The 26,742-nt window shown below is 44.2% G+C and overlaps 1 protein-coding gene across 1 annotated transcript; it reads left to right on the top strand.

Annotated features, from left to right (window-relative positions):
• Positions 1-1,474: 1,474 nt before the first annotated feature.
• Positions 1,475-25,648, top strand: TMIE (transmembrane inner ear). The gene is made up of 4 exons (XM_075706528.1): positions 1,475-1,549; positions 2,670-2,787; positions 20,715-20,864; positions 25,308-25,648. The coding sequence occupies exons 1-4, from the start codon at positions 1,475-1,477 to the stop codon at positions 25,646-25,648; spliced, it is 684 nt and encodes a 227-aa protein (XP_075562643.1).
• The last annotated feature ends 1,094 nt before the right edge of the window (positions 25,649-26,742 follow it).

Here is a 26,742-nt window from a genome sequence, read left to right as displayed (position 1 = left end):
GCTGTTTGTTCATTACTGTTATTTATACATATAAAAAAGCAATAGGATCTAAGCTGAATCTCGACTCAATGCTGTGTTTAATCTCCCTGTGGTATATTCTCCATTCTGCTATGATTCTCTCATTCTGCTGGAGCTGTGAGAATCAGAGATCTGGCTACAGAACTGGAGCCTCGAGTCCAGAATGACCCATTTTGAACCATTTTTCCTTGCATTTCACAAAATCTGACATCTGTGCATTCTGACACTAACTTTACAGGGTTAAAGCAACACGATTGAATCTCCAGTCCTTAAATGCAACTCGAATAGCCATCCCAAATTCAGCTTTGCTGTTTTGACAGCTAGAGTATATGCTGTGTGGGAACTGCTGCCTGCACATTGTAGTACCCTTCGAGGGTCCATCAACTCCTCATTCCCCAGTGATAATGGGATTTAAATCAAGTGTCCTTTCTCAACTTACACAGGAGTTCCAGTATCTGTCCCTGTATCAAATCCACATGGCATTTTCCTTCAAGGCAAAAGTAGGGGAGCGGCAATGTTCCTCTGTTACCAGTGGGGAAACTGAGGCACTGGGTGCTCATACGACATGAGGCAGACAGTTCAAGGTGTAGATACGAGATTTCCCAATTTTGTTTCATACCTACAGATGATGAAGTCACTGCTGTGAAATTGCTGTGAAGTCTAGTGTCATTGGACATGTCCTACAGTACGTGAGATGAGTACAAGAGCTGGCACATATGACACAACACAAGACCTGTGCCCTGCAGGGTGGGCAGATGAAGGGTACTCCACAACACCTCAGACAAGACTAGATGCCTGTATTTAAGAGGTTGAATCCTAACCCTACTCACACCTTTAAAGCCAAGGAGCTATGAAACACCACCACAGAACTGCAGGTTACTCACGTTTTGGAGTCCTCCTCCCCTCCAGAGGAGCATTCCCTGTCTAGAAAGGTGGGTTAAGGCAACATCACAGCACAGACATTCAGTGCTTGGACACGAGCCCACACAGAGTTACACATCTGGAGGAGCTCCACAGCAGAACAACTGGAGACAAGACACATCTTTTCTTCTAGATGACCCAGCGCCAGCCCTGTCTGCAGGGCAGGTGAGCCAGGCTTGGCCAGGACCATCTGTGCCCAGCAGATAAATCCTCTACCCCTATAGCAGCTCCAGTGGGGCCAAGGCGGAGCAGACAAGTTGCCTGGTCCCTTCCTGCGCTGCTGCTTCAGGCAGTGGGGCAGCTGTAGGCTGTGGCAGTCACTATGCAGTTAAAGAAGGTGGAAACCAAGTGTGCGCCATGCCCTAGCCCTCCTCTCAGGCCATATGAATCATAGAATCATAGAATCATTTAGGTTGGAAAAGACCTTTAAGATCATCCAGTCCAACCATTAACCCACACTACCAAGTGTACTCTAAGCCAATCTGGGCAGAGAAAAAGGGACCAATGTGGGGTCAGGAAGGGAACGTGCATCGAGATGGGGAACGGATACAACATCTTTCAGCACCAAACCACCAGCCTGAGCCAGAGAAGCAGCTGCCCTGTTCCGCTGGCAGGTCTTAAGAATATAGCATGAAGAGAAAAATAGGAAGAAAGAACCAAACTCAAAGATCTGCATCGACTGCAAGGTCAGGTTGGACGGGGCTCTGAGCAACCTGATCTGGTTAAAGCTGTCCCTGCTCACTGCAGGGGGGTTGGGCTAGATGACCTCTAAAGGTCCCTTCCAACCCAAAGCATTCTATGATTCTATGACTGCTATCTCACACACAATAACTTCTGTCCTATTTGATCTAGCGGTTCTTCTGCACTGTTTCTCCGGGGTTCAGGAGAAAGGCAGAAATTACTATCCAGGCACCCAGAGCATCCTCATCCTGGAGGTCGGGCTGCTGGGGCCAACTGTGAGATAGCACAACAAGGGCTGATCCCTGTCCAGTGGGAGCTGCTTTAAGCCAAGGCTCTGGTGTTGCTCCCTGCCTGAACTACAGCCTTGCCTGTGCCTCGCCATGGGCTCCACTGACCCTTGAACCATCACTATGGACATGTCTGGTGACCTTGGCTCTCCATTCCCCCTGGCTGCCACCCTGGGCTTCCCCTGCTCCACTTGTTTGGGCATGGTGGGATGGGGTCTCACTGGTGAGACCCCTGCCCTGCTGTTATGTGCCCCCCTCAGCTGCCCATCTTTATAGAGCAGCTGGTTCTCACTGTTCCCCGAAGTTTAGCTCTTTTCCTCCTTCCCTTCTCATCTAGCCCTAGCAGAGCAGATACCACTTCGATGCAACTTATGGAGAAGTCTTTTCAAAAAAGAAAAAAAGTCATGTTGTACTTTGCAGCTGAATCTTAAAAATATCTTTTAAAGATAGGAATGCAAAATATAAGAAATTTCCCCAGGAGATCGACTCCTTAGAAAAAGCTGGGACTTTATGAAGCAAATCTTTTTGCTGTTATTTCTCAGTCATGAAAGCTGGCAATACTTCAGATAAATTTCAAAATGGCAAAAGCTTTGGATACAAGCTCTTTAGGGACACCTCTATTCCTCAAAGATTTCCAAATTGTTGGGGCCAGTAAACTGGGGTCCACCATCTCCTGTGCTGTTGGCATCCTTCTGACTGTTTTAGGATGCTTGCAAATCTTAAACCACATTTCTTTTTTTTTTTTTTCTCCCTCTTTCCCAGGCCACCACAGAACCCCCCAAAAAGAAACCGGACCCTGTCACTTCGGAGACGGTGGTGATCTGGGGGCTGCGCCTCTGGCAGGTGATTGGTATCTTTGCCATCTTTGTCCTGGCAGTCAGTAAGTCGTAATTCTCTGCCTTGCACCAACCACACCACCACCCCAAGTAGGACCTGTTCCTGGAGGACTACAGGCCAAATGGCCATGGAGGTCATAGGCTGAGCCTCTTTGGTCTCTGGCATCTCAGGGCTACATACAGGGGGTTTTGCAGCAGGGAAAGGCAGGTGTAGTCTTTGAAGAAACCGTAGATGGGCCACCATGGCTTCATCGTGTAACATACTGATCAACAGGTCCTAGCTGGTGACATCCCAGAGAATCATAGAATCATAGAATCGTTTCAGTTGGAAAAGACCTTTAAGATCATCCAGTCCAACCATTAACCTACACTACCAAGTCTACTCTAAACCAATCAAGGGTAGACTAGACTAAACCATGGCCCAAAGTGCCACGTCTGCTCATTTTTTGAACACTTCCAGGGATGGGGACTCCACCACCTCTCTGGGCAGCCTGTTCCAATGCTTGACTACCCTTTCCATGAAGAAATTTTTCCTAATTTCCAACCTAAACCTCCCCTGGCACAGCTTGAGCCCATTTCCTCTCGTCCTATTGGTAACTACATGGGAGAAGAGACCAACACCCACCTCACTACAACCTCCTTTCAGGGAGTTGTAGAGAGCGATCAGGTCTCCCCTCAGCCTCCTCTTCTCCAGGCTGAACACCCCCAGTTCCCTCAGCCGCTCCCCACCAGCCCTGTGCTCCAGACCCTGCCCCAGCTCCGCTGCCCTTCTCTGGACATGCTCCAGCACCCCAATGTCCTTCTTGTGCTGAGGGGCCCAAAACTGGACACAGTATTGGATGTGCAGCCTCACCAGTGTCGAGCACAGGGGGACGATCCCTGCCCTGCTCCTGCTGGCCACGCTATTCCTGACACAAGCCAGGATGCTGTTGGCCGCCTTGGCCACCTGCGCACACTGCTGGCTCATGTTCAGCAGAGGGACAGAACCTGTCCCCAGTCCCTGAAGGTAAATTCCATCAACTCAGAGATCAGAGATCACCTCAAATCATTACCCACTCCAGGAAGGACATCATCCAGCCGTATGGACTTAGACACATCTAAATCTTCTATGCATTTTTTTTACCATTCTCTTCTCTTTCTGGCTTGTGGCCCTAATTGCTTGTTAAAATTAATTTCATAAGTGGATCAATGAAGTATTTCCACGTGACTAAAGGAAGGCCTTGAGTGCTCTAGCTTTCTGCATCACTTCTGCTCTCATTACTCATAAGTGATGAGCACTCTCCAAAACAGATTGGCCACATGCAAGCTGCTGACGAGGAACAGCCACAGGCAATGCCAGCCCTGACCTGCAAGCAGCCCTTGTTTAGGAGAACGTGGGTTTGCTGGGCCAGCTCTACAAACATAATATTGCAGACAACTGTTTTCTAGGGCTTCCTGTTACTTTTTCATTTGCTGCTAAATGCGCATCTAGATGTAGCCCTAATCTAATCAAAGAGCACAGCCGTCTGTGCGTTGTCTGTGCTGATATCGGGGGAATCAAGTCACTTCTTGCTGCCACAGCCTCCTCTTTGGCTGCTGTGCGTAACATGTATCAGTCCTTCCCCGTCAGCTTTCCTGTTACGTTCCCACACTGTTTAAACCAGACATTCACATTTTCAAAGCAAGTACAAGCATTTCCCTCCTTTTCCTTTTCCCCTCATTGCCCTTTCTGGGCAAGCACGGCACCTTACACCCAAAGTCTCAGGGATGACTATTCCTACTGCTTGCCTGTTCTTCATCAATGAAGCTTATGCTCATTCATCACACACCACAACATCCTTTGCAAACAATCACAAGAAACTCCGCAGAGCAAAGTAAACATGGCCAAGTTTTTAACCCTAGTGACTCCATACACCATGTGAAATGGGCATCAAAATTAACAGCAGGAGCTTTAGAATGCAAGTAGGCCAGTGAAGGGGTTTATTTAGCTGGTTTTTCTTGGCTTGGGGGCATCAAATTGTAAAGAAATTTTTGCCCAGTAGCTCTGATCATTTTGTTGTTCATTAAAAATCGGCTCTGGCAATACCAGGTTATTTAGGGTTAGAAGCATAGAAAGTCTCCCGTGTTGGCAAATCAACACATCAGATGGTGCACTGCTTGCAGAATAGAAACTAAGGTTTTTTTGGTTACCTAAAAATATCAGTAGCAAGAAGCGAACACCCATGAAAGTTTACTCATCTAGTGACAGCCCAGAAATGAAATGTATTATGGAAAACAACATACAAAGAAAGTTACTGTCTAGGTATTGGAAGTGCTGAAAGCAGTGAATGATGAGAAACTAAAATACTTTCAAGGATCTGTGTTTAGACAAGCAAACACCTCAGTTATGTGCAATTCAATAAAGTGGCATCTGCTTTAAGGTTGGAGTTCCCACTGACACACACAGGTAGCTCAACAAAATCAGACTATTACCTCAGCCTGCTACAGATATATTACTGGTGAGGTAGGCAAATATTTGCTAGGAGATCACAGGGCTTTGGCTTGCTGAGTCTCAGAGTGATATATTTAGTGCATCACTATGTAGAATGGAGTCAGGTTTGGGCTCTACTGCTCTGTTACAGCCTTTTTGTTTGAAGAAGCTTTCTTTCAATGAGTAGAGGGAATCTGAAAGCGGTCATACCAGCTCAGTCAGCATTATGAAAACAAGTATTTCGTGAAGACAGCAACTGTTAACCAAGTCCGTGAGCCAAGTCAAAACAAGGCAGGTTCAAACTTAATGACATTAGAACAACTGAATCATACGGCCAGTTCTCACCAATGTCTCGTATCTTGCTCCAGCAACATCGTCCTCCTCCTTTGCTTTGCGATCCCCAAAGCATTGATGGTTCCCCAGCTTTACCAGCAAAGCTTTAACTCTCAGGAGCAGGCGCAGGCTTTTCTGTGAGTGAGCTTTTGGAGGCTGCCTTGGTATCGGTCCAGAAAACCAGGCAACGTTCTACTTTTCTAATGGGACAAGAGCTGGAGAAGAGCTTTAGTATGGTTTCCTTTTCCTGGTTCCAGGAGCACCTTCCCAGCCAGAGCAAGAGGGTAGCAGGACCTCTAACAGCACTACCCTCCTGCACTAGGAGACAGAAGAGCATCCTGCCAGGGCTTCTCAGGGCCCGCGCATGATTCGATTAGCTTAACAACTCGCCTTGTTATCAAGGCTTTAAGGGTGTGTCTACCTTGTCATGTCAATTCAGGTGAGGAATAAATAAGGATGAGGAGAGGAATTGAGATGCTTTTAAAGTTAGTGCCCCTAGCTATCTCACTGTGGGTGATTGTGGAGCACTTGAATTGAATTCCTTTCAGTTGAAATAGAAACAGAAAATCATTGCCCCAGAAAGGTATTGTCCCAGATATGCATGAGAATTGCTAAGGACAGCCACAGGCCCAAACTAGAGTTCATAGAATGCTTTGGGTGGGAAGGGACCTTTAGAGCTCCCCCAGCCCAGCCCCTGCAGTGCCAGGGACAGCTTTAACCAGAGCAGGGTGCTCAGAGCCCCGTCCAGCCTGGCCTGGGATGGTGCCAGGGATGGGGCCTCCACCGCCTCTCTGGGCAACCTGTGCCAGTGCCTCACCACCCGCACTGTAAAACATTTCTTCCTTATATCCAGTCTAAATCTACTCTTCTTTAGTTTAAATCCATTACTCCTTGTCCTGTCACAACAGGCCTTGCTAAAAGCTTGCCCCCATCCTTCCTGTAGGCCCCCTTTAAGTACTGGAAGGTCGCAATAAGGTCTCCTCGCAGCCTTCTCTTCTCCAGGCTGAACAATCCCAACTCTCTCAGCCTGGCCTCATAGGAGAGGGGCTCCAGCCCTCGGGTCATTTTGGTGGCCCTCTTCTGGACCCTCTCCAGCAGGTCCATGTCCTTCTTGTGCTGAAGGTCCCAGAGCTGGACGCAGTTCTAGAGTACCCCTGCCCTTGAAATGCACCAAGTGTGGATGGCAGATCCTCCACCCCACAAACCTGTTCCTGCTGAGCAACAGAACTTGCAAATATAGATAGGATCTAGGTGTGGTTTCCAACACTTGCTCTTAGTAACTTCCACAAGATGGCACCATCACATAATAAAAGACAGGAAAAATGGTCAAATCCAAAACTCTCTTACGTTTCCTTATTTAATTAAAAAAAAAAAAAAGAAAAAAAGGAGCTATTAAAAAAAAAAACAAACCATAAAGTCATCTTATATATCAATACACACCACTGAAATGGGCAAAAAGTCTCTGGAGAGATCTTCTAACTCACAGAAAGTTTTTCGGGTAGGTTACAAGCCAAATGGGATGCCTCCTAGCTCTACCCAGCAGAGACCAGAACAGATGAAAGGTTTGCACACAGAAGGCTTTTCTGTCTCTCCTGCAGCAACTGATAGTGAGCTTTCTCATACGCCATATCAAAGCATCTCTCTGTCGGACCTATCCATCTCCATCTTTTTCCTTTGTGTCTGCTCTGTGATAAGATATATCACAAGAGGGGAAAAAAAACCCAAATCCACAACACTTTGGGAATAAAGCAGCCTACAGTAGAAAATATAACTTTGTAGCACATGCAGAGCATCGTTCAGGTCATGCTGGAGCTATAACTCTCATGGGTGTGCTCAATCTTTACACAATTCCTACTCATCTATTAAAATATATGGAATGCCAAGTCTTTTTGCTACAACTGCGGAAGGCACATGAAAGCTCATTTTTAAAGCAAGCACAACCTCTACAGGGAAAATCTGGAAAGAAAGTGAAGAAAAAGAAAGTTTCTTCAGCACCACGCAGAGTAGGTCAATTCATTGTTGCTCCTCTGCCCCCAAGATTTCAGCTCAGCCATTTTGTCCTTAGTTAAAGGAAACCTTCCTTTTTGAGTATTTGAATCAAGTAGAGCAAGTGTCCTGACAGTGTGCCTTGAAATCTTTATCAGGGCTGCCTCTCAGCAGCCGGCATAATTCAGCCACTCTGAATTGCTTCTCGAATGCTGGTTGATAAGAAAAGAGGCAGGAGCAAAGACTATGGTTGCATCTGTCTCTTTCTTTCTTGGAGGGACTTTGATGAGACAACAACAGACAACTTAGATGAGATTAGCTGTCAGGAGGATTTGATTCACTCAGGAGCACAGCTATCTGGTTTCTTGGTCTGTTTTTTTGGTTTTGTGGGTTGGTTTTTTTTTTTTTTTTTTGTCCCGTGAAAGCTGTAAATGGGGAACTGAGGCCCAACACTATCACCCTGATAGGCTGGGATTGAGTCATAACCTCGGAATCTTGCACAGCCTGTTTCATCCACAAAGACTGAGGGCTTTGCACTCAAAGTATTGTCCTTTGCAAACTGCAGCACTGTGATGGACGAAAGGGTGGTCCTGACCCATCCCTGGGAGAGCCAGCAGCTGGCCCAAAGCTTGCCCAGCGTGCTCTCCATTGACTCACCCTTTTCTTTGGCATCACAACCACCACCATTTTCAAGCAGCCCTGCGGGCTGTTTATTTTCCTCTCTGGATGTTCCTTTGGTTGCAAGGTCTGCCGGTTTCCTTGTTTACGTATACCCCCGGGTCGGTTGACAGCAGCCCACCAGGGAGGATGCAGGCAGCACCTCTTTGAGTAACACCCCACTGATTTCTGCAGACACAATCCAACAACTGGGTCTGGATGCAGGGCAAAATGCTTCAACATACCTGCTGGCATATCCCTCTGGAGTGAAAGGACAGGAAGAGGGTGATGGGAGTAGGGACAGTGCTGTGAAGAGGAAGCAACTCCTCTCAGCTCCTGCCCAGAGTCCTCCTTCTTCTGTATCATGCCAGCTTGACGTAGAATGTCAACCAGATGTATTTCAGGTACCACAGGCACAGAGAGACCCCTTTCCGTATCATCCTCTTTTAGAATCTACTCTGTTGAATGGAGAAAGTGAGGAAGAAGGTAGGATGGAGCTGTAGCAGGAGGTTCCCACGTGGGGTGGGGTTGCAGCAGAGCTGTTACTGCATCCCACTGCAGTGGTTCCAGGCAGGAGCTCATGCCTTGTGCTCAGCTCAAACTGAAGACCAAGCTGGCTTCGGATGGTGCCCAGTTATGCCAGGAAAGAGCTGAGCTGCCTAAGCTGGTGGTGGACTTTAGACCACCTTGTGTCCATGAGTGGCAGACCTTTAATTCATTGGTATTATTTGGTGATGGTGTTTTAGTGGTGCCAGAACAGCTCTGGGGCCATGGAAATAGGTTTGCTCACTACACATCCTTACACATAGTCCACACCAGGTCTAGTACTACTGGGAAGGAGGGCTTATCTGGATGATGAGTGACAAAGTAGTGGGCTAAAGCAGAAGATGATAGCAAAAGTGGGAAGATCAATTCTGATCTCTTTTTCCCTGTCTTTGTGTCCTTCTGCAAGGCCTACAAGAAACGCTTTCCCATTCTCACCCATGCCAGTCAAACAGTAACACATAGCCCCAGACATGAGCATCAGTAATTTTTCTCTTGACATATAACCACAGACATGAAAGCTTGAAGAAGCAGGTCTGTCACTAGGAGCGATGCTTGGGAGTCACAAATGCAAAGCTTTTGCTTATCCACCTGTGTAAACTGGGAGTCTTACCCTTGAACCTGTCAAACGTTGCAGAGGAGTATAAAATACTGAGTTTACAAGGGAGACTCACACTGAACAAACATGTTCCCAGGAATCAAGTATTATTTAACGAGCACCAACAAAGCTGTTAAACATCTTGAATGCAATTAACTGAGTGCAGTTTAATTTGAAGTGTTAGAGGTTTTATTTACCAACTTGCTGCGGGTGTTGAAATATAAATGCCAGGCAGAAGATTTACACTATTAAATAACCATTACTTTTTGGATGGCAAAACTACCCAGATGTTTCCATTAATGTGCAGAATTTCCAGTGAGGCACGGATAATTTAGGCTGGCTTAGGGATGCTTCACATGATGCTTTCTGACAGAGGCTTTAGCATCTATCTTCAAACACTGCATCACCAGCAGCCTGGCATATGAGAAACACTCATCAGGGTGCACAGAATAGTATGTGCAGAGGTGGGTGCGAGGGGAGGAGTACTGTCCTCTATCACAGAAAACATTACTTGGGACAAGGGATGGCTCTTACATGGAGACAGTAGGTTGAGGCCCTCTTTTGCCCTCAGCCCAAGTCCTCACATGGAAACCTCTTATCACACACGAGGCATTTCCTTCTGGTTTAGAGCTCTGCTGCATTTGTGTGCCTACAAAATAGCCCAGGGCCCCAAACTTATCTGCACCAGCATATGCACTAAAAGCTGAGCACAAAAATGGGGGCTTAAGAGAGAGTTAAGGGTCTTTTACAAAGGAAGGACCATTTTTCAGGTACTCCAATTAATAACAAGTAAATATTCCTTCTTGTTGATTATTTTGATAACAAATGACCTATGCTGTTCTTGTTTTGTATTATAATGTTACCTTCAACTTCCATTGTTGTGCACGCTCACACACATGCCCAAGGCTACTACAAAATTTGTTGCTGTGATCTTTATCAGCTAAAAAGCATTGGAGATCCCATTGCATCCACAGGTGGACTCTGGCATCAGAGGTGGGGACTGTGAGGAGAGGCTGCTTTGCTGTATGGCCCAGTGCCCCAGGTACAGGAGTGCTTGAGATCTGCTTGGGACAAACGAGCATCACTTGTGCATGGCTTTAGGGTTCTGAAAGTGAAAGTCGGATTTTCAGCCTTCCTGGGCAAACCCACTTGGTTAACTCTTCATGTTCTGATTTATTATTACTATTGCTATTTCAATAGACCATCATAATTTTAATTCCTATTTGCCCTTCATGTGCAATTTCATGGCTGATCCACCCTGCGCATTTTCTCTACCCTGTGAAGAGAACAGGCACAAGCCACCATCTCGCACCAAATCCAACTAACACCAAACAACAAGGATTTTGCAGATTCCCAGGGCGGGGTAAATAACAGCCCACATCCCTATTTCTCAGCTGATGTAAATGAATGTCGGTAGCAGCCATATGTTGCTTCCAATTAATTGTGATTTGAAATCTGTGTGAATCCATAGGACTACATGAGGTCTGGGGTTAGACAGGTCTGAGCTGCACAGACTAGATCCAAATCTGGTTTTGATCTTTCCAAGTCACAAGATTAGTTGTGGGTGTTGGGAACCTGGGTTTTGTTGCACGCGCTAGTTTGACAGAAAAGACAGGCCCAGCTTATCGACTATTTTTTGAATAGATGCCTGAGAAGAGGTATTTCTCCTTGTTATGGAACAATCATCCTTGGATCTTGCCTCACACAGCTGCAGTGTTTGCTCCTCCTTGTGACAGCTCCTCTCCTTGCATGGAAGCAATGGAGAGGGTTCAGTCCCAAACCTCTCCCTCCCTGGGGATGGTAAATCCCACCCCTGCTCCCAGCCTTTAAGATGGGATGGTGGGGAAAGAAGGCTGGAGTGCTCACCTTGGCCTCAGGAGCTATTGCACCAGGCATAAAAGACCCCAAGAAAGAGACAGAAAGCATAAGCAATCAGGAGCTTTTGTAATTAGGGCTTGTGTTAATTAATAGCTCAGAATTCCAGCCAAAACCTCTAATATGGACTTTGCCGCTGTTATTCATCTCACCTATCTAGAGACACTTTCAGGGTAGGCATCTAGAGGTGACTATGTGAGAGAACAAGTGGGAATAATCTGTTTGCTGTAGATGTCTACCTCAGGATGAGATGACCTGTGTCCTCAAGGGCCCTGGCTACCCTTTCTGGATCAACAGGGATGCTCCAGGGAGCTCCCAGTGACTACCTGCTTCTTTTTGTCCCACACAACTTTTCCTAGCTCAGAAATTTAACTTTGCTCAGATCAAAATTTCCTAAGGAAATGTTTGTTCTGATGAGAGGTCCAACCCTAACCCCATATTTTTCACTGGTGATCTCAGAGTAAATACAAAGGGGCTGCTGATAAAGCTGTTCTCCTTTCCAGTAGGTGGGAAAATAGAAAAAGAAAAAAAAAAAGAGGTGGAAGGAGCCATGCAGGGAGTTGTCTGAATCCATTCAAACAAAATGCAGTGAATGACAGCAGAAGCAAGGATCTATGGTTCGGAGAAAAGAGTATAGACCTTATCAACAGAATAAACAAACATTCAGTGACTATATGATAATAGCTAAAATTTATTAACTATTATCAGAAAAGCAATCAGTTAAGCAAGCAGTTCAGGGTAATACTGCAGTAAGGAGTTATTTGAATGTATTAGTGTGGGTTAGTGAGAGGTAGGAAGGTTTTTTAACCTCTGTATGCTGTCATGGTGAGATGCTTGTGCCTATGTATGAAAACACATGCTGAAAAAACAAAGGCTTGCAGGGAAAAAAAAAAAAAAGGGCGTAAAAATCCACCTCTGTTCAATGCCTGGAGAAAGGTCTTCAAACAAGAGTCTCACTGAACACACTTTGTTTAGCTTGTTGGAAAGAAGATCAAAAGGCCACTTGATTGCAGCATCGAAGCACTTCAGAAAGAAGGAAAGAAAGAAAAACAGATATTAAAGGTCTTTTCAGTCTAGTGGATAGAGAAAAAAGCAGAGTCTGGAAATTAAAACCAGGTCAATTCAAAGGAGAATTTGAGCAATAAATGTGGCAAGGAAGGTGATTAAACATTGCCGCACTCTCCATCCCTTAACAGCTCTCCCCAGAGTAAGCTGGGATTCAATCTAACACAAGTTATTTCACTCAGGCAGTAATTAAACATAATAACCTGTGATGTGCAGAGGGGTCAGATGATGGGATCTAATGGTGTGGATAGACCCTCATTTCCAGACACCAGGAAAATACCATGTCTAGAGGCATAGTTAAGCTTGATGGCTGAGCAAATATTGGAGCGGCCCTGACCCCTTGCAGCAGTTCTTTCAGCATGTCCTCAGGATGTTTTACAAAGGTGGATGTATTTAAAAACATGTTTTGCTTGAAGGCACATTGGCATAAATATTGGGACTACAGTCTAGATCTCTTCATTCTTTGGCTCCTAATTTTGCTTTCTAGGAAATTAGGACCTTAATCCAAGTACTAGATTTCCATTGAAAGAACAGCCATAGAGTGGGATAAAACACAGGACTGAGAAGGATCTTGAGAGGGCATCTAATTAATCTCCAACCTGGACTTTACGTCTGACATTTTCACCACCTATGTCTCTCTCTTTTCTGGAAGAAAACAGATCCTGAATCCTCATTGCCACAACCTGATCCCAAACGTGAGCCACAGCCAAGATGCAGTTACATGCTCTGTAGATGGCTGTGCACCCTTTAGAGGGAAAGCCTCCTTCTTCTGGAGCCCAGCTCAGGGACCTCTCCTGAGCACTAGTATCTCACCTATAGCTCTAGTAGCAGCAGTGGCATCTTTAAATGATACGATTCAAGCACCAGCAGCAGCATCACCTCAGCATCAGAGCACTCAGGGTGGACCAGTCCTACAAGCAGCCACCCAAGCACTAACTAATTTTCTTAAGAGTTTAGTAGCCCTCGCTGCTCAGTGCATTGTCACAATTAGCCAGTTATTAACGCTGCCGTGAGTGGCTTGAACAGCCAAAATACGCTAGCTCGTTCCCTTAAAGCATCATTGTAGTCAAATAGTAAGCAACTCTCCAGGCTTCTCAAAGAGCATTTAAACACAAGAGATGCAGTTAACTTGCCATTAAATACATCTGCATTAATTACTTGAATTATTAACAATGGAATGGCTGCCTAATTAACTCAGAGCAGCACAGGCTACTTTGCTAAATGTTAATTAAATGCTTCATTGGCAGACTGTATTTTTTCAGCTTCAGAGGGAGCAAACCTACTGTGTCTTGCAGCCAATTTCCATTCAATTTATAAAACTGTTCAGTTCTCAATCATAGCTCTGCTGAAATATTACACCAAGCAGACTCTGGAGAAGATATTTCACTTACATCTTTCCCAGCTCCTAGGAGAACCAAGTTGTTTCTTTCCTACTTCTTTTTGGTTTTGTTTTTTTTTTAAATTTACTGCCCAGCTAAACTAGAAGCAACTGTGTTACTGTTGATGAACTAAACTCATAGAATCACAGACTCATGGAATGGTTGGGGTTGGAAGGAACCTCTGGAGATCACCTAGGCCACCCCCCCACTAAAGCAGGTTCACCTAGAGCAACTTGCACAGCATCACATCCAGGTGGGTTTTGAATACCTCCAGAGAAGGAGACTCCACAACCACTCTGGGCAGCCTGTTCCAATGCCCTGTCACCCTCAAAGTAAAGAAGCTTTTCCTCATATTCAGATGGATCTTCCTGTGTTTCAGTTTGTGCCCCTTGCCCCTTATGTTCTCGCTGGGCACCACTGAAAAGAGCCTGGCCCCATCCTCCTGACACCCACCCTTAAGATATTTGTAAGTGTTGATAAGATCCCCTCTCAATCTCCTCTTCTCCAGGCTAAAAAGACCCAGCTCTCTCAGCCTTTCCTCATAAGAGAGATGCTCCAGTCCCCTAATATCTTCGTAGCCCTCCACTGGACTCTCTCCCGTAGTTCCTTGTCTTTCTTGAGCTGGGGAGCCCAGAACTGGACACAGCACTCCAGATGTGGCCTCATCAGGGCAGAGTAGAGGGGAAGGATCACCTCCCTCGACCTGCTGGCCACGCTCTTCCTACCGCACCCCAGGATACCGTTGGCCTTCTTGGCTGCAAGGGCACGTTGCTGGCTCATGGTTACCTTGTTGTCCACCTGGACTCCCAGGTCCTTCTCCGCAGAGCTGCTTCCCAGCAGGTCAGCCCCTAACCTGTACTGGTGCGTGAGGTTATTCCTCCCTAGGCGCAGGACCCTACGCTCGCCTTTGTTGAACTTCATTAGGTTCCCCTCTGCCCAACTCTCCAGCCTGTCCAGGTCTCGCTGAATGGCAGCACAGCCTTCTGGTGTGTCAGCCACTCCTCCCAGTTTTGTATCGCCAGCAAACTGCTGAGGGTACACTCTGTCCCTTCATCCAGGACACTGATGAATCATTTGAACAAGACTGGAGCCAGTACTGACCCCTGGGGAACGCCACTGCCTGCAGGCCTCCAACTAAACTCTGCGCCGCTGATCACAACCCTCTGAGCTCTGCCATTCAGCCAGTTCTCAGTCCATCTCCCTGTCCACTCATCTAACCCACACTTCCTGAGCTTACCTATGAGGATGTTATGGGAGGCAACGTCAAAAGCCTTGCTGAAGTCAAGGTAGACAACATCCACTGCTCTCCGCTCATCTACCCAGCCAGCTGTGCCATCACAGAAGGCTACCAGATTGGTCAAGCATGATTTCCCCTTGGTGAATCCATGTTGACTACTCCTGATAACCTCCTTTTCCTCCACATGCTTAGAGTGAAAAGAAAAAAGAGACCATGAACAGGGTAACTTGGCCACGTGGATATTTAGTTTAAACCAATACAGCTATTTTCATGGTCTTTTGTGTATGCTTTTAGCTTGCTTCAATTACGAATCAAAACATTTTAGTTTAAGCCAGTGGGAGTAAATACACAGTCATTATTTAGTCACAATCTAATTGTTTATGGTGGAAATTATGTATTTAACATTTGGTCTGTTACTGTACTTCAGATGATAGTTTTCTGATTCATTTCTCAGCTCCTCTAACCTGAATAGTATTAGATACGAATATTAGGAAGACATTGCCCCCTGTAAAACTAATGAAAACACACTAAAAATCCAGAAAGCAACAAGCCTCAGAGTCCTCATTATTTTTCAAGTCAGATTTTTTGAGTATATGCTGAAAAATGAATATATATCACTTACAATACCTCTTCTGTCATCATAGATAGCAAAAAGTTGACTCCTTTAAAATACCTATTTCATAAAGGAGCAGCAAGTATTTGTTTCCGTCTTGAAAAATTACATTTCACATGATCAGCCTGGCAGAAGCAATGAAAAATGATTCGATACGTTGTCAGCTTGAATCTTCGGTGTGGAAAGAGAACACCATGTGCAGGATCAGACCTGATTTTTTAAAACAGAAATGTTCCTTTGGAATAGGTGGCTGACTTCAACTGCGTATGTTAGGTAACTGAAAATAAAAAAAAAAAAAGTGAGAAAATGATTTTTAGAAGCCAAACAGGAAAGCAATCCACAGCATGTTATTGAAAAAGCTTGTATTTTAATTGTGCAGTTAATGGAAGACGCTTATTATCACAATATCACAAGGCCATATATTATTAATGAAGAAAAACTGAGAAAACGGAGAGAATTGAAAATTACTTCACTACATTTTGTCCCACAGGATGTTTCTTCTTCTGCTTTATGTAGTTTAATAGCAGAGAAACCATGAATAATGTCACCATTGCAAGCCTTGATGGTGAATGTTTTCTTGGACCTTCCGTGGTGCTAATGCGGCACTGATACATTTTATGGAGATTGCTTTAAGCTCACTGTAGAATCAGACAGGCAATAGTTTACTCAGGCTGCATTTTAGAAGCCTTCTCAATAATTAAAATGAAGGCTGAAATCCTGGAAAGGAAAAGGAGACCCACAGCATGAAAAAAAGGGACTAAATATTGTTTGATAGCAGTGTGATTAAAGCATTCACCTGGGGAATAAGAGAATTAGTGAATGTTTAATATACACCAGACATTCAAGGCTTGAAGTCATGTCATCTACCTGCCAGAAGAAAAAAATAATAACAAATTCTGAAGTTATATCCAAGCGAACCGGTCGCCCAAATACTTCATCCTATGGACCTGGAATCAAAAGCGATCAAGTCATTACTATTCAGCTGAGTTGCAATTCCTGCACATATTCATACATCAGACAAAAAACTTTTAGATTAAACTACTTTCACTGCACATATAACCCTCATGGAGGTTTTTAATATTGTTTGTTTTTTATGTTGCAATTCTTCTACCCTGAGAACAAGGGCTTATCAGTTAACATGCTCAGCTGATGCCATGTCACATACTAAGCTTTTGTAAAAGTATTGCTTTGATGTTTAACTCTCATGGAAGAGAGTACAGTTGAATTCTTGATCTGTTATCTTATAGGAATGGCTAATTTTAACAGCAATCCTCATTACCAACCATCCTCACGTGATGGCTAAGCGTAACTGGCGTCAGGCACAGCCAAGTCAGCAGTGATGAAGCAGATCTGAGGTGAAGCCAGAAAGTCATGTCCATGGGTCAGGGTCTGGGTCAATGGGACGCATGGCCAGGCACGGGCACAGCTACAACATTCGCTGCAGCAGACCTCCAGCGGGGGCCAGGCACGAGAGCATCGGCTTAAGAGTCACTCAAAGCAAAGCAAAGGGCAGCCTCCACTGAAGCTTCTTCTAACTCCTCCTCTGAAGGACACCGGCTGCATTACTTCTCATCTGGCCCTGAACCAGGCAACCAAACCCCAGAAAGCGTAATGATGGTGAGAATGCTCTCAGAACCCTTACAAGCACGTTCAGTTTCCCAGGTTGTCTTCAGAATGAAAAAATCTCTACTCTTCCAGTGGAAAATAACATTAACCTTGGCATCACCAAACACCCAGGAAACACTACGGGTTACATTGCTTTCTGGTTCACTTGATGAGTAATCAGTGGAGCAAATATAATCTCACCGGTTTGAAGCAGGGAAAAAACTTAAAAGTATCTACCAGGCACAACAGAAATGATGCTGAGATAGCTCCAAGCTTCTAATATGCAATAATCATTTCACTCTTAAGTTCCAAAGTATGAGATTCACCTCTTCTAACTGAGGGAACAGTGCACACACCTAAATGTAGATCTCCGACGTCACTTGGGAAGCACTAGGGCACATTGTCCGGTCTCTGGCTCTCACTCCTGGGGGTCACAGCTCTTCCATGGTCCTGCGTCACACTGGTCACTCCAAGCTCTTTTTGTAGATAATGGGGAGAAAGGCAGCTGCAGAGAATGATTTATTTGGCATACCTTAAATTTCTGTTTTAAGATGAGATTAATCACCCTGCAGAGATGCTTCTTTCTCTCTATCAGTGACAAAGGGAGCCTTGAGTGGCTGGCTGAGACCATAATCTCCAGCTTTGGGACACATAAACCAGAGCAGATGAATTCCACCCACTCTGTCTCCTGTTTCTGACCTGGAGGGAAAAGCAAAGATATCCAACAGGCAGTAACTTCCCGCTAGCAATGAAATGATCATTCCTGGCATCAGTTTCAGTGTCCTAAAGCTCCTGTACCAAAGTCTTATTCACTGGCCTATTCTTTTAAAAAGATAATGGCATTCAGTCCAATACTTAGCCCCCTGCATGGCCTGAGCCTCACACTATGGACAGATTGCAAGGGGGATGGAGATAGGAATAGTACCGTATTATTTTCACACAAGCCTCTTGCTGCGGTGGCTGGTTATGAATCATTTCACACCCCAAGACAACAGAAGTCCCCAGTACCTCAGTGTAACACTTTATCTCCATTAAAAAGTTAAACAGAGAGCCCAGCTCATGATTGTCATGTAGCAACTGCCATTTTTGTCCTTAGTAATTGAAAAGAAGTAGAACTGCGAGAGATACAACAACCCCTACTCCTTCCTGCAGGGCTAAGCCAACTACTGTGACATTGGCAGGCATTTTGTCCTTGACTTGCAAGGGCATTGAGCAATCTCTTTGGGCTTTACTTGAAAGCTGACAGTCTTACCGTGTCTTGATCTCCAGGAAATATGGTGCTAATTTTCCTGGCAAATTTTTCTCAAATGTGAGTAGAGGATTTCCTGGTTTAGCTGAATTCCAGAGTGTTTTTAGGAAAACAATAGATCTGGATTTAAAACTAGTTAGACAAAAATCCCCCCAGCAAATTGTTTCCTTGCTTGTTGTTACATGTTACAAATGCATACTTATGTCTAGTCTGACCTTGCCTTGAGTCTTTGCCCAGCTGCTGGGTAATTTTTGTCTGCTAGCTTGGAAAGGTCTGTGCCATCCATTGGTTGCGACGTAGCTGTAGCAGACTCTGTGGGCAAGTGCACAGCGAAATCCTGCTGCCCTGACCAGCAGGGCAGAGCCAGCTGTGTGCTTTCCAGATGTGATACGTTACCCACCTGCAAGCTGCCAATGTTGTGCTGTCAATAACACCATATGGATTCCTTGCTCTCCTTTTCTAAGACAAGTAAAAGCTCAATTACCCTCAGGTTGTTGCTGACCTTCATGAAAGGGTAAGGATAAAAGCATCTTGATTGCTTCCCCAATTACAGGTTATTACAATTTCATGTGGTTTTAGGCAATTCAGCTTCAGTGGTCTCGTCCTGTTGTGACGTTTAGATGGCCCTGAGTGTGATTGCACTACAACACCTCTGCAGCAAATTGTTTAAGTAAGTGGAGTGATATTTTTGGCAGCAAAATGCAACAAAGGGATAGAGGAGCTGCTACACTTTCCTTGGTAACTTTACACAAACCTCAAAACACTGAGAAAGATGTTTTACTACTTTCCTTTTCTCTTCTGTTGTATGAAAAGGTCATGTAGAGCTTGTTCCTGGTTAATGTGATCCCTCTTTACTTAGGAGAGGCTGGACAGGTACAGGACAAACTTTTAGCGAGTAAAATTTACACCAGCAAATGGTCTGTGTGATGTGTTGTGAAGGCTGCCTGCAAAATGGTTTTACCCCTGGTGAATGAGAAATGCTCACACTTGGAACCAAATATACAGATTATTTCTCTCATTTCCTTGGATTAGTCTCAAAGGTCTAATACATTGCTCATGGTGATGTAAAGCCTGAGGAGATTACCTGACTTTTGAAGTGTACAGGAAGTTGGATGCTTGCTGCTTTCTCATAGCGTCAATGAGGCATGGGGGAACTCCAGTTAAAATAAGAGGCAGAGCATGTAAGATGATCATACAACATCTTTCCAAGCACAAGGCTCTCTCTGCCTGCAGAATCATTTTCATAAGGTATCTAAACAAGGTTAAGAACTTAGGTAGGCTGGAAATGTGAGCTTTTATTTAGAATAGAAGAATCCCTCAAACTATTTTAAAGATGCCCACAAAAAAACAACTCAAAAGTTCATAGAGACCATGAGATCTCAAGCTTCTTGACGTGTTTATGACCTATGAGCCAACTAATTTTATGATTACCTGTTTCAGAGTTTCATTGATCTTTTCCCTGAAGTTGCCTCTTTGCTGTTGTCAGAAGTGATACATGAATGAACCAATGATCTGCTCAAGCCTGTGAATTCCTAATTTAGGAAACCAACCAATAGTGATTTCATTACAATGAATTGTCTGAATCATGATTAGATTTGCAGCTGGAAATTCTGAAATAATGTATAGGTTTAAGCATGAAGAGAAAATATTTCTGACTAGGAATACAAGCATCATGTGCAACCTTAACTCATGTAAAGAAGCCTAGCTCATGAAAAGAAGCATCATGGAATAGTAAGAGCATAATGGGGTGATTTAGGAGATTTGGGTTCAATTCTTGGCTTCCACTAAGTGCATTTGGATGAAAGTCAGTTAAGGCATATGTGGAGATCTTTTTCTGGATCTGTTTTGAAGGGTTTACAGCATTTCCATGCCAAACTCCTCATTGATTTCTTTAGCTTCAGGTCCACAGCCCCAGCATTTGCCTACCACAAAAAAGAATGGCTAAGACATTTTATCAGGAACCTCTAGTAATAACACACTGTTGAAGAGTGACAGTACATCTTAATTGCTGCTGTCATTTCCAGAGACAATTAATTAAAGTTGTTGGTGCTCTGATGCTCAGAAACACCGGTGGCATATATAGTTTAAGGCAGTGGTTTACATTGGTTTTGGTGGGAAGGACATGCTCAGTCCTTTACCACAGCTCAGCTGAAGAGTGGTAATTCTTTATTTTTAGGTAGCTCAGTTGCTTTAGACTGTGTGACCATATCCCTCAGGCAGGTACTTCCACTGATGTAAATGGTTACATGTTCCCCCAAGAAGAAACTCTCCTGAAATTAATTTTTCTTCCTGCTGACTCCCCACTGTAAATGGTCCAGCCTGTACTAGACAGAGATTTGCTGACTAAACTGAATACTCTTGTTTCCCTCTCTCTTTTCCCAGTTATCACACTCTGCTGTATCTTTAAGTGCCGGATTCCCCGGACAAAGAAAGAGATTGAGGCACGATATGCTCAACGGCAAGCAGCCAAGACATATGCAGACAAACTGGACACTGTGCCGCCACTCAACGAGCTGACAGAGATCCCTGGAGGTACTTCCCATGCCCACACCTACACATGAGACCCATCTCTTCTTTTGGGGTTGCTTTCTGTATGCATGAATGCAAAGGGCTTAGGTCCTCCCTTAGTGTAAATCAGTGTGGCTCCTTGGGCACAACCATTAAGATAATGCCATGACTTGGTAAACACCTTCCATTCTCTGCACTAAACCTGCAGCATTTGTGGCAGCAGGCATGGTCATTTAGATGAAAGAGACAGTTTCTCCTCTGTTTTTGAAGGTCATGTTTAAAATTTAATTTTAAGGGCCAGTTCCTGGGTTGGGGGGTGTCAGTAAAAAAAGAGTTGTTAGAGTTTCACATTACCCATAAATGGCTTGCCCCATTTGGATGGCCAAGAGTATTTCTGTCACTTGCTTCTGCTCCTCTCACTGATCTTTCCTGATTCTGTACCCTAGGCTCTACTGAAACTCTTCTAACTCTCTCTGGTCATGTCCAGTCCAGACCTCTCAACTCCCTGCCTGTGGTGAAAGAAGAAGATGAAATGGCCCTGCAAGGAAATTAGGGGACTGCCTTCCTCTCTGTCTGTCTATGGCTTCTCTTTTCTGATGAGATCTGTCAAACCTTGGACACTCTGCTTCTCAGTTCCTTTTCCACGTTTCACCTCTGTTTTCTCAATACCTTCTTATGATTTTTTTTTTTTTTTCTCTTTCCTGTGTCTCTGCAAGCCTTGTGGTCTGTAGCTTCATGGAAACTGGGAGTTCGCTTGACTCAAAATGTGACGATTCAGTCCCTGAAACTGGTGAAAGAGGCAGATAACATGGTTGTAGAAAGGTAGTCCCACACCAGCAAAATACAGAACTAAGTGCTTAACCGTCGGAACTTGCACATACCTCAGTATTTCAAAGGTGTTCAGACATCTGACTATGCCTATACCATAAACTGAGAATGGCCAGACCACTCTCTGGAGCAGAACCCAATTGGCCTGAATAAGCCTTTGTCCATAGAGTTAAATTCTCTTAACCTACTTTAAAGTCAAAGGTCATCCAAAAGTCTGCTTAAAGCACTTTTACATGTATGAGCAATCACACGTGGAAGTGCTTAGTATTGTCTCCTTCTATTTCCTGCCCAAAAGATGAAATTCTCACTCTGTAAGGACCAGCTATCAGGAGGTCTCAGAGGGTGTGAAGGAACATGCCTGTAGATAGCAGAAGGCCAAATTCGCTCATTTGCTGCTGCATCCTCTTCCTGCCTAGCTGTTACTTCTGGAAAACCCATAAATTCAAGGATGAGAATATCCAGAAGAGACAGAAAGGGTATTTGGGCAGCAGAATGGCCGCTTCACGCCAGAATGCTAATAAATTTTGCTCTCCTGTAAGCAGCCTTTACATCCCACAAACATGTACATGTACTCTGTGCAAAGGCTGGCTATTTTGGTGTAGATTTAATCAGACCCTGGTAAATTATGGCAGCATGAACTCATGAATAAATTACCACAAGAAAGCAATTTATGGGAAGTCAGCTGCACCACAAAGACTACCTAAACTTTTAACCAGTTAAATGTGTAAGTTGAATAGTTGACTGCCCTTTGACCTTTCGAGAATCCCGGAATTATGGTCCTGGCACAGTGCAGGGTAGGAGGCTGGTGAATAACAAATTGGTGAGTGGCTGCTGATGTCTGGTAATGGCTCATGAACTCGTGTGCTCTGAAGCTCCTAGTCCTCTGGAGTCAGATATAAATCTGCCCAAGTTGCCCTGAAGGAACCTGTACTCAGGTGGGAGTCATCTAACCAAAAGTACATTATCTACACCTATGGAGAAGTCTGCATCAGCACTGGTTGTCTCAACTTTATCCACAGTGGAAAATAAAAAGAACGTGATTCCTTTCACGGCAGGGGAGGTGCTAAAGTGGAAGAGGTAAATGATGCCTTAAAAATGTCTGTATGTCTCCAGTCTTGGGGACCCAAAAAGACTGGCTCAGCTGTCAGCGCCTAAAATGTTAGATGCAAAAGCTCTGTGTGCTCAAACCCACTGGTTTGCCCTCCTTCTGAGATTAGCGTGCATCCTGTCCCCAGAAACGTTTCACTACGTGATTTAGGCATTACAACGGAAAGTGTGCAAACCTTTGGGCTTCATCTCTGTGCTGTTAGTTTCATCTGTACAGAGTGTGATGCTCTGCCATGTCACCCCGCTGACATTTGGCAACCCACTTTGATTTATGCAGCCATGAAATATAATGTATGTATTTGTCAACTATTTATATACTTATACTGTGACAAACCCTGGTAGACACAGTCAAGGCCAGAGAGATGACTTGAGTGATTTTAATTACTGAGTGGCCATTAAATGCTTTAAAGACTTCTGTAAATGTCAAATGCTATTAATCTTTAATATATTACAATGCTTAAATGCTCTCATTTCTTGGCATTATTTTACCCTACTTCACATTTACTACCATGGAACATTCTAACTGCCAAATGGCTCTCCATGCACTTTTTTGAGTGTCATATATAGCAAGTCCTTGTACTAGACATAAATAAAATGGACTTAAGGGTTCAGTGTATAAAATGTTCTATACAAATTGATTCATTTGTGCTCTGTCTCCCAGTCTGTGGGAGAAGTACAAGCAGAACTTGGCCTTTGCTCTAGGTGGAGATGTACTGTCTGGGTCCATGGCCTGGGAGATCTTCAAGTATTCTGGTCTGAGGCTTCTCCAGCTGACATTTCTGGGAGTTCACCTGGTTCCTACCATATTTGTCCAGGAAGCAGACAATGTAGTGGGGTTTTTTTGTTGGTTTTGTTTGTTTTTTTTATTGCCTCTCCTTTTTTTTATATCAGATGTCAGGGTTTCTCCTGTGGTTGTGAGAAAAAGTCTGCATTGTTCTACTCCCACCTGTATGTACAAATGAATTGCCAGTTCCCAAGGTCAAAGGATGATATTTTATTTTAGCGTGCACCCTGAAGCAATATTCTAGGCAAACATAACAAATTCAGGTTTGATTTGCACCTGCAATACTTTGCTGCAGTTGGAAAGTGACAGTACAGACATCCATAGCAATGGGAGATTTGGGGCTACTTTAACAGATTGGAGTCCAATGGCTCCAGGTAAGGGTTGAGACATCTCACCAAGGGCCCATACCAAATCACCTCCTAAGCCAGTTCACTGTCATCTTTCCTTAGCCTGTGGCAAACATGAAATAATTTAACTTAGCCTAGGTACCAGCTGAAGAAAGCTAAACAGTGACCAATCATCCTCTGTTTGCTGAGGTCACTCTCAGGTCATTGCTACATCTTGGCTGATTTTAATCATTAAGTTGTGTTAGCATGGTTATCTATTTACATTTCTGAGTCCTATATTTCAGATTTTCAGAGGAGGAGGTCATGGGAAACAACACATTTTCAATTGTTTTTGCAAAACTCTATACTCTGCTGGTCTTGAACAAAGTAAATAAATTCCATAAGAAATATATGAAATATGATCTGTGCTTAAGTGTCAAGTTGCAGCTTGAGATGAGAGTTCAGCGCATCAAGCTCTGAGGTCAGAAATACTTTTGAGAAAATGAACCACTTCTAGCAGAAGAAAAGTAAGAAAGATGAGGAAAAGTTTTCTGCTACCAAATCCTTTGTCAGAATAATTAAAGTCTGCAGAGCCAGTGTGATGTTTATGAGTCTTCTCACCTGAAATGAGGGCACTGAATCCAAGATATGCCTAAGTAAAAATATTTCATAAGTAAATATATTATAAGCTTCCTGTAACTAATATATCTTGTGTGTTAAAACATACCAAACCAGAGTTTACTATGCACTGGAGTTAATTGCCCATGGTACGTTGCTGCCATTAATTACAGTCCTACAGGTAGGAAGCCAGTCCCATGGTGACTGGATGTAGACGGGACAGAAGCTAAGCCTACTTTGCAGTCCTGTGCTGGGCAAACTATCTTCTACTTGTCTGTCTTGGAGAGCAAAGATCCCCAGCAGAATCCACTCTCAGCTGCAGGAGACATACCCCAGACAGAAAAACAAAGAATTAGAAGCCAACCAACCAAAAAAACCCCAAAATCCAAACCCCAAAACAACAAACCCAAGCCAGATCTGTACTGAATTGCATGATAGATGTTTCTGTTCCTTCTTGTGGAAGGAGACAACTCCATATTGAATGTCATTATTAGGAAATTCTTATGGCCTGTGCTTATAATGTTCATGGATCAGTTCCTACCAACAGGATCCATTTCCTCTAATAGATCCGCAACTGAGCTCTTGAAATTACCAGTTCTGCTTTATCGCATTTGTCTATCTTCTCAAAACAAAGACATGAAAAGCTGGTAGTGAGGAAAAGATCTGTATGGACAAAGCCCCAGTAGAAGTATTTTCCCTTTGTCCAAGATTTGCCAGCAGGGAGCAGGAGTTTTGCCCTCTTCCTGGCTACTGTCAACCCAAGTTAACTGCTTTCCTGTTTTCTTTTTCCATTCTTGCATACAGCTCAGGTTGCAGAAGAAAAGAAAGAAGTTCCCACTGTATCTGGAAAAGTGGACAAGGCTCAGGGTAAGAAAGATGGATCCAAGGGCTCCAAGAAGAAGGATGGTGAGAAGGACCAGAAAGAAAGATCCAAGAAAGAAGGGAAGGATGGGGCCAAAAAGAAAGAAGCAGAAAAGGGAGAAAAGGGAGAAAAAGGAGAAAAGGGAGGAAAGGACACTACTGACAAGAAACAAGGTGGTGGGAAGAAAGGTGAAAAAGAAGGTGAAGCCGTAAAACCAGGAGGAAGCACCAAAACTAATGGCAAGGCTGGTGGGAATGCCAAAGCTGCAGCGAAGAGGAAGTGACCTTGCTAAAAGACAGTGCTGGCAGTCTTTCAGGGAGTACACTGTCAGGTTGCTGTGGGTAGAGCACCGGGAGCAGATAGGACATGCTGGGTCCATATACTCAGGCTGTTGAGTGCCACTGGATGTAAGAATTTATTACCTTTTGAAGACCAAGTCACTGGTTTTTTGTCCACCAAAGGAAAACCTGACCATTTGGCTAGACAGGATCTTGCAAATACAATGTGCTGTGCAGAGGTACAGGATAACAACAACTGGAAGCAAACTGCAACCTGGAGTGAGAATCAGGAGTTTGGATAAGCATGGGAATGCACAAAGTCTAAACTAATGGGAGGACATGGTTCATGTAAAATTTGTTTTTCTTGAGGATCTTAAGGAGTTTGATAAATATTTACTAGCACTCATCTCCTCATAAATAGGATTTGCATGTGGGTAGTTTTAGGGATTAACTAAATTTTGGATGCTAAAACCCAAAGAATGGAGTTTTCTAAGTCATAGCTCATGTGTTTTCCAAGAGGTGCTTTGGACACATGGAAGAAAGCTTTCCTTCCTTCTCAGATGCCTCTTTCTCTGGACTGCTGAAGGAAATACAAAGAACTGCCTATCTCCCGGAAGATTTATCCACCTTTTTGTCTTTTCTGATGCAAGACGTATAAATCCGGCTGTAGGAGGATGTGCACAGAATACAAAAAGCAGCCTGCATCTGTGCTGCTGTAGGCAGTAGCTGTCCTCCGTTCCTCGCCCCTTCAGGAAAGGCAGCAGATGACAAGAGCCCACTGGGACGAAGGGGATGTGAAGATGCTCAGCGTGTTGCAGCAGAAACTCAGGGACTCAGGGGAGCCGGGCTGAATGCATTCACGTCTTTGCTCTCTCCCTGAGCAGTTTTGAAACCAGGGATTTTGCTACACTTTTACGTGGCTGCTGTTTCTCTCACCTCCTGGAAAATTTTGAAGAGTAGTTTCATCAGGAGCAGCTTTTCTCCTAGTGTATTTTGTAAATATCTCAGCAATTTATGCCTTAAGATTAACAGCCATGGGGTATTTAGCTAAAAAGCTAATGGGGGATAGTTTGCAAGCTATTGCGATGACTAAAGCTCT

Source organism: Pelecanus crispus, chromosome 2 (assembly GCF_030463565.1).
Source record: "Pelecanus crispus isolate bPelCri1 chromosome 2, bPelCri1.pri, whole genome shotgun sequence".
In the NCBI taxonomy this organism is placed as follows: Eukaryota; Metazoa; Chordata; class Aves; order Pelecaniformes; family Pelecanidae; genus Pelecanus; species Pelecanus crispus.
Note: the sequence above shows the minus strand (reverse complement) of the source record. Positions and strands in the feature narration are given on the sequence as shown.

Coding starts and splice junctions, on each gene's coding strand:
- TMIE (XM_075706528.1), top strand. CDS start 1,475: ATGGGGAACGGATACAACATCTTTCAGCACCAAACCACCAGCCTGAGC. Junction 2,788..20,714: donor CATCTTTGTCCTGGCAGTCA/GTAAGTCGTAAT, acceptor CTCTTTTCCCAG/TTATCACACTCTGCTGTATC. Junction 20,865..25,307: donor GCTGACAGAGATCCCTGGAG/GTACTTCCCATG, acceptor TCTTGCATACAG/CTCAGGTTGCAGAAGAAAAG.